The sequence below is a fragment of the Vigna unguiculata genome, chromosome 5 (assembly GCF_037176805.1).
Source record: "Vigna unguiculata cultivar grain cowpea cultivar isolate G323 ecotype 2 chromosome 5, ASM3717680v1, whole genome shotgun sequence".
Classification (NCBI taxonomy): domain Eukaryota; kingdom Viridiplantae; phylum Streptophyta; class Magnoliopsida; order Fabales; family Fabaceae; genus Vigna; species Vigna unguiculata.
The window spans coordinates 18779620-18793645 of NC_140796.1; the positions used below are offsets into that span (position 1 = coordinate 18779620).

The 14026-nt window shown below is 36.4% G+C and overlaps 1 protein-coding gene across 1 annotated transcript; it reads left to right on the plus strand.

Annotated features, from left to right (window-relative positions):
* The first annotated feature begins 2545 nt into the window (after positions 1 to 2545).
* Positions 2546 to 12702, plus strand: LOC146886181 (uncharacterized). Its single transcript, XM_085673325.1, has 2 exons — positions 2546 to 2668; positions 12391 to 12702. The coding sequence occupies exons 1-2, from the start codon at positions 2546 to 2548 to the stop codon at positions 12700 to 12702; spliced, it is 435 nt and encodes a 144-aa protein (XP_085529451.1).
* Positions 12703 to 14026: the final 1324 nt, after the last annotated feature.

Consider the following 14026-nt stretch of genomic DNA (forward strand, 5'->3'; position numbering starts at 1 on the left):
TGGTCTCAGGATCTTATAGGGTTCGACTGACAAAGTATATCGAATGTTGGATTCCAGTAGATTCTTTGACCAGGGCGGCACTGACTGTGTAGTCTGTTGTTGAGATGTAGACTAGGAGTGGGAGGTGTATATCTGGTTTGTGGAGGATTGGTGGGGATGTGAGTGTGGCTTTGAGGTTTTGGAAAACTTTTTCGCAATTATTGTTCTAGGAGAACTTCTCGGATTTTTTGAGGAGCTGGATAATGGGTTGTGTTTGTTCAGCTAGTTTTTGGAGGAATCTGGATATGGTGGTTAGGCATCCAATCAGGTGTTAAAATTCTTTGACATTGGTGGGGCTGCACATTTTAATTATAGCGTTGCATTTTTCATGGTTGGCATCAATGCGCGTTGTGCAAGCATGAAGCCTAGGAATCTCTCGCTGTTGACGCGGAAACACATTTTTCGGGGTTAAGTCTGGGGTTGTATTGTCGGAGTGCGGAGAATATGGCAGACAAGTCTTGCGCATGTTGCAGGTGGCTGGGTGATTTGACAACCATGTCATCAACGTACACTTCGACACACTTTCCCATCAGTTGGTTGAATACTTTATCCATTAATCGTTGATAGGTAGTGCTTTCATTTTTGAGTCTGAAAGGCATAACCTTGAAGAAATAATTAGCATCATCAGTAATGAATGCAATTTTTTTTCATGTCGGTTGCCATTAGTATTTGGTTGTATCCGGAATATGCGTCTAAAAAACAGAGAACTTTGTTGCCGACGCACATTCTCCATTTGCCATTGGCTTTTTTGACTAGGACCACATTAGAGAGCCAAGTAGTGTAGTTGGCTTGTGCAATGAACCCAATGTCTAGTAACTTCTCGGAATTTTGCTTTTGCTGTCAACCGTCGTTCTTCTCCTAATTTTAATTTCTTCTGCGAGATGTACCAAGCCTCTTTGTATATTGATAGCTTGTGAATTGATACTTAAGGATCTACGTCGAGTAGGTCTGCAGCTGACCAGGCCAGGACATCATGGTGCTCCTGTAGGAGGCATGCTTTTTGAGTGTGCGGCCAGTGTGAAGGTCTAGGTTTGTAGTTTCCTCAACTGGTTCGATGCGCGAGTCACATCCTATTCTAGGGTCCAGGTCGTTGCCGAATAGAGCTATTATAGAGCCAGGTAGGCGCTCAATGTTGTGAGTTTGGAGGATTGGTAGCTGAGGGCACAGGCTGGCCATATAGCATTCTCGTGCGAGTCACTAGTCGCCGTGGATGGTAATGATGTCGCCGGATGGGAAAGGGAACTTAATAGCTAAGTGGGGCGTGGAGATAAAAGCTCCTAGAGTGTTGAGGGATGGACGACTGAGTAGGACATTGTTCGATGTAGGTGCTTCCACGACAAGGAAGCGAATGAGAATGGTCTTAGTTTGCGATCCCTCATAGAAGATGGTATGGAGATCAATGTACCCACATCTTGAGACCTTTTCTTTAGGGAACCATTATAAGGGGGGGAAGTTGGATATCAACGGAACTGCCTTGGTCTGTGATAACCTTTCTACCGCGAAGTTCTCAAGCTCGATGGTGATGACCATGGGATCATCTTGTTGTTGGTTGACGCCATGGAAATCGGCGTCGGTGAAGGTGATGGGGGGCATGCGATGTCTATAGTGGGAGCAGGTTATGTGGTTGATGGACTGGATATTACAAAGGTATTTCTTCCTAGTTGACGAGATGGAGTCGCCGCTGGCGAAGCCCTTTCATATAGTGTTAATGGTGCCGTGTAGGGGGGGATCAGCTTGGTTGACGTCAGTATAGGTTGACTTTTGATCTGGACGGGTATTGGTGTGTGGTCGATTAGCGCGATGAGTGTCGCATGGGGGTGTTGGTTATCGGATTGTCTGGGATGAGAAGATCAACCTTTTCTGACAAAACGAGAGAAGTGGCCGGTGCTGATCAATTCTTCTATTTTATCTTGAAGCGCCTTCCACTCATCGGTGGTGTGGCCATTGTTTCTATGATATTTATAGTACTTGGTCATATCATTGTTGGGGGAGTTCAAGGTTTTGCGTGGTGGTGGGCTTAGGTCGGCCTGGAGCGCTTCGTCGAGGAGACGTGATCTAGGAACGTTGAGTGGGGCGTATCTAGTGAATCGTGGTTGCCTAGGCTATTTAGGCCGAGATTCTGTTTGTGGAGACGGTTTGTCTGGTCCAACAGATGAGGGTGTATAGTCGGTGCAAAACTTGGTTCGGAGAGTCTTCATCTCCTCCATGCAGATGTAATTCGCAGCACGTAGTTTGAGTTCATGCATGGAGGCTGGAGGGCAAAGGTAGACATTGTGAGCAAATGGACCAGGTTTGAAAGTTAGGGCCATACACTATAAGATCATTTCTTGAGTGAGTTTGGGCATGTGCAGGGTGGCCTTGCTGAAACGGTCAATGAAGGCACGCAGTGTCTTGTCTCTTTCCTGTGTAACGCTGACGAGGGAAAAGGGTATGGCCTGTTGTGGGCGGTTGCCGGCAAAATGGGTGGTAAAAAGGTGGGAGAGTGTGTCGAAACAGTCAATTGAGTATGGGGGAGGGTGGTGAATCATTCAAGGACAAGGCCTTTGAGAGTGGTGGGGAAGGCCTTGCAAAAGACGATGTCGTCAGAGGTGTAAACATGGGTGATGTACACCTTAAGGTGTTCGTCTGGGTCGGTTTCTCCCGTGTAACGGTCTAGTGTGAAGGGTTCCCACTGACTAGGGAGAGGTGTGGTGGTGTCAATGAAAAGGTGGTCACGTCTGGGTGTGTGGTGGGATGGGATGTCAGACGATGGTAGGGAATGTGGTGGTGTAGTGGTGAGGAGGGGTATAAATAGTGGGAGGGTGGCAGTAGGTTGGTTGGTTGTAGGTTGTGCGAAGATTGTTGTGTGGTGGGTGGAAATGATAGGTGTTTATTGTAGGGTGCCTTGAAGAAAGCTTTTGGATGGCTAGGGAGATCCACCACCAAGGTTTCACCTTTCTTGGGTATTTGGGTTTTGTCTGGTGTGGTTCCAGATCTATAAGTGAGAGTCTTATTGTGCTAAATTAGATTCTTGTGGGATTAAGAGTCTTGATATGGTTTTTGGTTTTGTCAAAAGTGTAATCTTGTAATGATTTTGTAAAAAAATTGATATAGGGAAAAGTTTGGCTACGATTGCCTTCATTAACAAGATATAGCTATGTTATGAGTGAACCATTATAAAAATCCTTGTGCATTGGTTTGATTGTTCTTCTCTTAATTGATCTTTACTAAAATGTTCAAGAAAATCATTTTAATCAATCTTTTTATGTAATTTTGGTGCTTTAATATCTATTGTTAAAACGTTTCTTGTGTTGTGAATTGGAATTAATCTTGTTTGATAGTATTAAGACCCAGAAAAATAATAATTATAATTTCAAGAGTGGTTCTTGGGCATTAGAAATATTATTTAAATTTAATATATAAATAATTCTATGGAAGTGGAGTATAACGTAGTTGGTTAGAGCCTTGTCATGAGGTTGGTGGTTAAGGATTCCATTCTTGATGTGTGTAATTAGTATATTTATATTTTAAATGTTGTTTTTATAATTAATTAGGAATTGATTGTGTGTCTTTGGTGTGGTTTATATTTTATATTATTTGTAATTTATTTGGCATGCCTTTTTGGGTGGATATTATTGTAATGTTTGTCATGCGTATGGTTGACAAGAAAATTATGATAGTTTGTATGGTTTCGAACTTGGTGGTGGTGAGTTCGAACCTTGGCTATAGCAAAAGGCTTAAATATTGGTTTCCTTTTTGGTATTTTTGTGGTACTTTTAGGAAGATGAAAAATGGAAGGTAGGTTTGTTGAATCTGGTCAATCATATTTTTTTAAGGGAAGCCACTTACTTTGTTTTTAATGTTGGTTTAGGGCAAAATTGAAGGATTATTTTGCTAGGTTAAAATTGAGGTCTATGAGGAAGGGGAGGCCATGTGTAATTAGGGCAAGAAGAGCAAAGGAAAAGTGGTCTTGTTGCAAGAATTCTAGGTAAGGGGTGCTAAACCATTATCTTGTTATTGCTTGAATGTGTGTAGAGCAATGGTTGCAAATTGATTTATGGGATGATGAATTGTACATTTGGGGGTTAAGTTTAGGCATAAAGGTTGCTAAAACTTTCTCAAATTTATTTAAAGTGGAATGTAGCATAGTTGGTTATAGCCTTGTCAGAGGTTAGTGGTTAAGGATTCGATTTGATTCTTGATGTGTGTAATTAGTATATTTATATTTTAAATATTAGTTTTATTATTAATTAGGAATTGATTATGTGTGTTTTCGGTGTGGTGTATATTTATAATTCTTTGTATTTTGCACGCCTTTTTGTGTGCATATTATTGTAATGTTTGTCATGCGTATAGTTGACAAGATAAATACGATAATTTTTATGGTTTGGAAGTTGGTGATGGTGAGTTTGAACATTGGCTGGAGCAAAAGGCGTAAATATTGGTTTCCTTTTTTATATTTTTATGGTGCTCTTAGAAAGATAAAGAGTTGAAGGTAGGTTCACTGAATTTGGTCAATAATTTTTTAAGGCAAGCCACTTTTTTTTTTTTTATGTTGGCTTAAGGGAAAATAAAAGGATTATTTTGCTATGTTAAAATTTAGGTCTATAAGGAGGGGGAGGCAACATGTGCCTGGTGAACGAGAAAGAGCTGAAATTTTAGTTAGAGCAAAGGCAAAGTGTTCTTATTAGGAGAATTCCAGGTAAGGGGTGTTAAAATTTTATCTTGTTATTGCTTGAGTGTGTACAAAACAATGGATGCAAATTGATTTATAGTATGGTGAATGTACATTTAGGGGTTATGTTTAGGCGTAAAGGTTGCTAAACCTTTCTCTTGTTTATATGCAGAGCAGTGGTTGCAAATTGATTTATGGAATGGTGAATTGTATATTAAGGGGTTAAGTTTGGGCATAAGGGGTGCTTAGCCTTGTCCTCATTATTTTTTGGTTAACTGCATAAAAATATTTTGAAGGGAAAAATATGGAATTTGTAAGGTAAACTATGTTTGTTTTCCTGTAAAATGATTACAATTGGAATTATAAGATATGTTTGATGTTCACAATATTGGGGCCATCTAATTTATTCTATGGATGAATATATGGCGGAATAAGGATATGATGATGACATGATTGGTTGGGTTAAAAGCCTATTACAAGTATTTTTTTTTTGGTTTTTGTAAATTTTGAGAAAATATTGATGCAAGAGAAATTTGGGAATTTTATGGCTCAATGGAATTTTTATGTTCATAGGAAAGTTTAGGTTTCATGCAAAAATTATATATATTTTTAGATTGTTCATGTTGGCATGTTGAATAATTCTTGGTGGTAGAGCATAATTCCTTTTCTTATTTTATATGTTGATATGATGAGAAGTTCATGGTGTTGGTGTAATTGGTATGAAGGATAATTTTTTTTTTTGTGGTCATGAAATATATTTTTGGTGGTATTGGAGAATACTTTGTTTTGGACATCAAAGGTGTGGTGGGAAAGTGGAATGGATGGTTTTGGTTGTAAGAGGTAAGTATTTAATTATAGTCCATGTTCATGTTGAAAGAAGGTTATGGTACTAATTATAGGCATGTGGTTGTTGCCGGTTGTTTGGTGCTTTAAGATTGAAAATTTGATGTTGTGAACATGAAGTTACAATTGAATGGTTATGAATTTATGTGCCAAATTGTTACGTGTAGAATGTTATGGGGCAATGTGAGTATATGTGGTGAATGATTTTGGTAAGTTTTATTAAAATACGTGAGGTAAATATGTGTAGTATTGTTCTTGTGGTTTCAAGATGTGTATGTTGGAACATTAGGACATTGGTATAAGAGTTTTCCATGATGTGTTTATGTTTTTGGGTTGATAGGAATGATATGGGATGGTTGGTATTTCATTTTTGTGCATGTTTTGAATGCTTAGTATGTTGAATATGTATTTTGTGCATAATTAGTGATGTTTTCTTGCTATTTTTCATGTCCTGGAAGTGATTTTAAGAACCAAAGTGGCTATTGGTCGACTGGGAGTCGTTGGGCGACTAGGAGTCGTTGGACGAGTGACTAGGTTGTTTTATGTCAGAGAATTGCGAAACAAAGTGGTTGATAAGTTCCTTATCTCTAGAGTTTTTCTTAGCCAATTGCATTGTGTTGGGTAGGTTTAAGTGGTTAATTAGGAGTCTTTAGCTTAGAAATAGTCTAACTAGGATTTTAGTCTAGTTTTACTGAAGTCGTCTAATTAGGTGTTTTTAATGCATTCTATAGCATAGTCATTAGGAGTACCAATAGTTAGGCTTAGTTCAATACGTGATATAGGTTCATGAATAGGTAGGAGCATTTTACCCTAGTCTTAGTTTAGATATTAAGGTTTAGAAGTAGAGCTGGTTTAATCTTAGTCTAGTTTTAGGTGTTTTTAAATAGGATTTGGTGTGCTTAACATTCACATTTGAGGTTTTTGGAGTTTGATGCAGATATAGTGATCAAGGGAAGTTGCAAATGTCTAAAGAAAGTTGTGATAAAAGCTTGATCCAACCAAAGTGCTAAGAAGTTGGTCGAGTTGAATTTTTGGTGTAAATGTTGACCAAAGTTTGACCAAGAGTTGACTTTTTGCTTTTTAAATTCCAATTGAGATGGCACTTGTGGGGAAATTTTTAGGATATTAAAATACATTTGTGATGACCTTAAGATGGTTGAAAAGTAGTCAAAGAATGCATGGAACTCTTGGATGTCATTTTTGCATGTTTGGTTTAATTAGGTGATTTAGTTGTAGCATAACTTTGCATTGTGTTTTCTAACTTGTTTCTTTAGGTCTTAAATTGCAGAAATACTGGTGTTGAAGCTATTTTTAACTAAGGAGGATTGCTGAATGATATGGACCATGCCAAATAGGCGAGTGGAAAGCAGGCCTAGCATGTGAAAGCCTTTTGGAGAAGTGGAACTAGAGCTGCTTTTAGCCAACTACTTGTGCTTACCCTTTACAACAGGTTCTAGAGTCGAAGATAACACCAAACACTATGCATTCAACCTATTATAGTCCTATCCAGCTGCTGGAAGAACTGTCACCTAGGTTACAAGTTAGAATAAGAAGTAGTTAGTAGGAAAATAGTTAGCTTTGTTAGTTAAAAGTAGTTGTGTGACTTGCAATAGGTTGTCTGGGTGCTAAAAAAAATAGTTCTAGGCACCATTCTGCAAGAGAGATAGAGACAACCAAAATTCATCCATTTGAACCAGACTTCACACATTCACTCTCACAAACCATTTATCATCTCCACTCACCATCGCAAAACCAACATTGTTACATTTTCTTCACTGTTCTTACAGTTTTTATACTATTGTACTAGTGACTTGTGGTTGTTCACAAGGATTTGTTTCAATTCATCCATTCAAATTTGTCCCACGATAGCCCTCTCTCCGTCTCTATGCGTCACCAGCATCAACTGGAACATCATCTGCTCTCGTGTGACAAGCCACACGATCATCGCCAAACACATTTAGAAACAGTGAGCTCACAACAATAAAAAAATATACAATTAATAAAATAGAGATTCACTCCAAACTACTTTATTTCATTTAAATTGCTTAATCTTAACACTCGATACCCAAGGATTTCAGATCATTGTCTCATTATACATATGAAACTACTAATCCATTTACCCATACAATTACTTGACCATGGACCCAGGATATATCATGCTTCCACAAACCTGTCCGCTCGTGGTCCAACCTCTATTAATCTCCCCGCTCGTAGTCCAACTCTACGGACCTCCCCGCCCGTAGTCCAACACTTGTAATCCATCAAGCTACGAACCTTCCCACTCGTAGCAACTCTCAAGTGTGAGCACGGAACATACAAACCGCCCTACTCGTATCCTCACACGAGATTATCATTAATATGAACCTCCCCACTCATATTAACCACATGTTCCATCAGCAATCACGAACCTACCCGCTCGTGATACAATTAAGCATATCCCAAATAAGGACAAACACAACAAGCCATGCAAGACGCAATAAAAACAACCATTGTCCCTACGCTATCGCTTGGCACTACCTAAGCGTCACCAGGAAAATTTCACTGTTGATCGCCTAGCAGGCACCTCTCACTGCCAAGCACCAAGCAATTCCACACCCACTATTTTAGTGGTTGTCGCCTGGCGGTGAATAGTGAACCGCCAGGCGCTACGCGCTCCAGGGACTTCCCTGGTTACTCCTATCGTTTAGCAGTCCAGTCTGTGCCGCCAAGCACTACATCAATAGCGTGACAACTTCTAGTTTAACACTTCACCACATGTATTAACACCTTAACGACTCAAACACGTATCCATGATATCACATCCAAAATACATGAAAATGATAAAATAATCACAAAATAGCAAATCCATCCACGTTACGTAAATAAAACAAACTACTTTCTCTATCCGCAAAAACACTATATGTAACATATGATTTATACATCTCAACCTTATAACCTTTACATATTATACACTTAATAAGTTATGTCACTTCCACGTAACTAAGGTTTGACTTTAAAATATAAAATAAATATTACCAATGCTCTCGATTCATATCATAATGTTCTCTTAACCTTAGTACAATAAAATTGTAATATTTAATATTATATTATCTTTAATGTAATATTCCTAAAACACAATAAAAATATAATATCAACCAACAAAATTGTACCAAAATAATCTAAACATCCCATATTTAACCATAAAACAATATGAAAAAAAAAGTTATAAACTATTTAAAACTACATTTGATATCAAAAGTGATCTTATAACTGTTTCGCTAAAAAAAATTAATTACTACAAGATTACTACATACCAAATTCATTTATACGTTACATGTTATCACTGCATACCAATATTGACATAAAATAAAAATAAAAGGAATAAATCCAAAATCCTTGATTCTAGAAAAACATTTTCACATATGTCTATGAAAAATAAAGTGCATCTAGTAAGTATTTGCTAAATACCTAATGCAACCACCAAAGTAAAACTAACATTAACGTTTATATTCTTTAGGTATTATAATAGTACCAAAATTTGTACATATCATATTAATAAAAGGAATCCTCCACCGTGAAATGATCAATCTCTTCTTATGCTATATACTAACCAATACAAACTTTCTATTCAAATATTATTAAATATGTTATACGCCTCACTTCTTATGCAAGGAACAAAGTCTCAATTTATTTTCGGATCAATAATTCTTATATCCCAAAAACCTCCAATGTGCCCAGGATATGATTAATAATTATTTTAATAACCCAACTTACGTTATATTATAAAATAAAAATTATATTACTTAATAATACATCTAAAATATAAAACTTCAAGTTATTTTTACTACCAATATGCTTTCCTGCGTCAATCATCCTTATTCTTTCTTACTTCCATACCTTCAAGATTATATTTTAAAATACTATATCAATACACCCCCCTTCAAGATTATATTTTAAAATACTATATCAATACACCATTCCATCATATTCATCTAGGACTGTATGGTTTCGTAAAAATCATTCCTAACCTCCTAACTCTCATGTTCGTGAACTCATGAAAATACCCAATCATCATTAAACAATGGCATTGTTAACATCATATATCAATCACTACTCATAAAGATGAAGAGAATCAATTATTCAGCACAACCCGCATCACCACAGAAGATAACAAAATTCATAAACCACTACACACTCGCGTCGCTTGGTGGACCTTGGTTGTCGCAGGCGGTTCGGGGCAGAAATCTAGAAACGCAAAAAATAGATAGAATTGGAGGAGAATAAGAACACCCAGGCTTAACCCTTTCAAGAAATGCATTATTCATGATTTAAACAATTAGGTGCAGCTCCCCTTACCTTGTATTCCTTGCTCCAATTGGGAATCCTAAAGTCCTTTTTGGACCATAATTGATCTAGCTCCAAGTCCTTCTTTAACCCTTGCAGAAAATTCTCTCTACACTTTTCTTTCTCACGTTCTTGTGCCCTCCAGAACTCTCCCCATTAGCCCACACGAAATTCCACTCTTCCACACTCCCAACTCTCCTTCCTCTAACAATTATTGCACTGTAACTGATTATTCCATGCCTCTTTGGTTTCTCCATTGGCTACTAGGGTTTCTAGGTTTTCCCTACCTAGGGAAATCCAAAAAAATAATAAACCACGAATAAGTCAAGGCTAAATTATACTATCCAAGGTTCAAACCCACAACAACTCAATTATAAAATCAATGCACAACCAACAAACCAAATCATGTTTCGTGGTAATTCCTATGCATCTATCATTATATTATCACTCCCTATGGTCAAGCATATTATTAAAATAATAAAAGTATTAAATTAACACTCCAATGGCATACACAAGACTTGAACCTAAATCTTCTCATCATAACCAAGTATTATCAACCACTTGAGCTAGTATTGTTCCTTGTCTTCTATCTCCACATTAATTACCTTAGGGATTCCCACCCTCGCATTTATTAAATAAATATTTATTTATTTATTTATTAAATTTTCTCAGGTCTTACGCTTTGCCTATCATTTAGATTGATCCTTGGTGGAACCACTATGCTATATCAAGTAGTATTAGTGAGGAAATCGAGTTTGATTGAATCTATAGGAGACAAGAGATTTATCAGTGGTTACTAGGCGAATTGGTCGCTACGTGATGAGTGGTGTGTTCGTTGGGCGAATGGCAAGGGCGTTGGGTGAGTGCATTTTTTTTTTGTCTGAGCAATTTTGGAAAAATTGAATTTCCTGATTCATTAAGCTGGAATTTTGAGAGTTGATCGATAACATGTTATTCTTTAGTTTAACTGTGTGATCTTCGTTTGAAGCTTTGTAGTTTGAGATATATCCCACGCACTATTATTGCTTTTCTGGTTGCATTGTATTGATACTTTTGTTGTGATAAATGGTGATAGGTCCTTGTTTGTAGTATATTGGATGTTTGGACATGATTATTTGATGTATGGTTGATTATGTGATATGATATGATATGTACGTGTCTACATATATGATTGGACAATATTAATTCTTTGATAACCGTGAAGTCAAGGTGGTTCTTTTACCCATAGGGCTTTGCTAAGTTAGTGTAAACGGGTTTCTTTCAACCACACGATTTGTCATGAGCTTAGCAAGAGTGCTCTTACCCAATGCTTTGACGAGCGGGTAAAGTTGTTGTTTATAAGTTAATGGATAGTAGGGGAAAGACACTTTCCAAGAGGCATTGTTGCCAAAAAAGTTAGAGTGGTGTTGGTCATGAGAGAATGGAATATTGTTTAATATTACTTGATAGTAATATGTGCATGATCAAATGTTGTGGTTTCGGGAACATGTGTTGGTTGTTGTCTTGGTTGAGGTTAGGCATAAATTGTGATATGCTAGGTAAGTTGGGTGCTGATATATATGTAGTATGTGTTGTGTTACATGGTTAGCTCACCCTTGTGTGTTTGTGGTTGTGGTTTCCACATACGATGATTGTATAATTTGTGTTATACGAGAGTAGATGTTGATACAGATGCTGGAGAACATGCTTAGTTGTGAGGAGCTCGTGGACAAGACTTGGGAGTTTTATTTAAAAGAATTTGTAAACTAGTTTTGGGCTATGATGTAAATGTTGTCTATTTTGAGAGTTATTTTCATTTCAAAATATTTGTATTAATTTTCCTTGACAACTTATACCAAATTGTTTTGAGTTACGTGATGTTTTATTTTGGAGAATAAAGTTTGATTTAAACGAAAAATTTTGACAAGTAGATTCCAACATAAAATATTTGTGAGGTTTTCTATTTTAATTACACATGATATATTGAAATGGGTGTTACATTAGTTTGATAAAATTAGTGTTTTGTGTTAATTGTATTTTGTGCATATTTTTTGCATAATTTCTCCAATTTTTCAACTTCATTATATTGATCTCAGTGTATGCTTCATTGTTTAGTAATTTTAATGTGCTGATTATGTTTTTAATCAATTAAAATATATGTTCCAGGTATGATAGAATGCTAGAAACATGGGCAATTGAATTCAAACATGAGACTTTTTAAAAGACTAAAATTGAACCTTATTTTAAGAAAGAGACAATTCAACCCCCCCCCTCCCCCCTCTTCTTGGCTAAAAACATCTTTTATATCTTATATATGGTATAAAGAGCGAGTTCTTGAAAGTTAATCAAGTTTGATCCTAAAACTTTTTTGAAATGTTTGAAAACAAACTTCCTTTTGCAAAAGGTGCCTATATACATAAGCCTTCTATGTTTAGTGGTTTGAACTATCAGTTTGGAAAATTCGCAACAAAATTTTTATAAAATATATTAACCAAGGAATTTGGAAAGTTATCATGAATGGATTATTCATTTTTAAAGATATTGATAATCAGGTTGACAAGCCTTGGAACCTTTGGACAAAAGAGGAGAAGAAGAAAGCTCAAAATGATTATGTAGCTAAGAACATTCTAACATCAGAATTGAATATGAATGAATTTTTCAGAATTTCTCAATGCAATAGTGCAAAGTATATGTGGGATGAGCTTGAAGTTACACATGAAGGAAGCAATGATGTGAAGAGGGTTAGGAAGCATGCATTAATACAAGAGTATAAATGGTTAAAGATGCAGCAAGGTGAATCCATATATGAAGTCCATAAAAGGTTAACACACATTGTTAACCATCTCACAGATTTGGAAAAGTAAATTGATCAAGGTCTTGAAGTGTCTTGAGAGAAATTCGCAACCTAAAGTCATGACCATCTCAGAATCAAGGGATTGTCAACAATGACTACTACTGTTTTGTTTAGAAAGCAAGTCGAATAATTTTAAAAAATCTATGCAAGATTCACAAGAGGAAAAGCAAATTTAGAAGTTGTTCTTGGCTCTCCATGTTGTGTGTTTTGAAAGGATGGAATTGGCTACAATTCCATTAGTGAAAAGAAATTCAAGAAGTTTGCTATTTTCTTTTCCAATAGGAAACAAAGTGATATATATTTCTTATCTTGTAATTATTATTTGAGAAAAAGTCATGTTTCTAAAACTACAGTGCACGAAAGTATGATGTCCTAAGGGATATTTGAAATGGATCAAAAAAGGACCAAGAAAGGATTAACCATGTTGGACCTGACCTATTAAGGGCACTATGTAATGTAAATTTGTTTTTCAAGTCATAAAGAGTGATAAGAAAGATTGGTGGTACCTAGATAATGGGTGTTCAAGCACATGATTGGTGATCAATCAAGGTTTGTAAAGTTGAACTTAAATAGTGAAGGATTCTTGTAGTACTCCTTGCATGAAGAATTTGTTGCAGTCATGTAGGGTGATTTTGAGATGTCCATGATAGGTGAGTTGTCCTACTTTTTGGGACTGCAAGTCAAATAGCTTGAGAAATGAACATTTTTAAGCTAGTCAAAATAATGTATTTAGCTTTTGAAAAAGTTTGACATGGAAAATTGCAAAGAATTTGTCACCCTTATAGCCACAAATTGTTACATGGTTTCAGATGAAGCTAGAAAGCAAATTGATGTAATAAAATACAGATGGCCAATTGGATCTTTCCTTTATCTTACCGCAAGTATGCTTGATATACAACTCAGTGTGTACATGTGTGCAAGATTTCAATCGAATCCAAGGGAATTACATAATAAAACTGAAAAGAGGATCCTCATGTATCTAAAAGGGACAATAAATGTTGGATTATGGCATCCATGTAACTCTAAGATAAACCTAAATGGATTTTTAGATTTTGACTTTGCAAGTTGCAAATTGGATTGGAAAATCATAAGTGGAATATGCCACCTACTTGGCTCAAGTTTCATATCATGGAACAATACGAAACAAATATGTGTATATTGCAACTGGGGTATTGTTGTGCTCAAATTGTATGGCTAAAGCATAAACTCTTGGACTATGGAGTTACATTGGTAAATGTACCTCTTTATTGTGATAACACTAGTGCAATCAACCTGACTAAGAATCCTATACAACACTTTAAATACAAGAACATTGAAATAAGACATAACTTCAT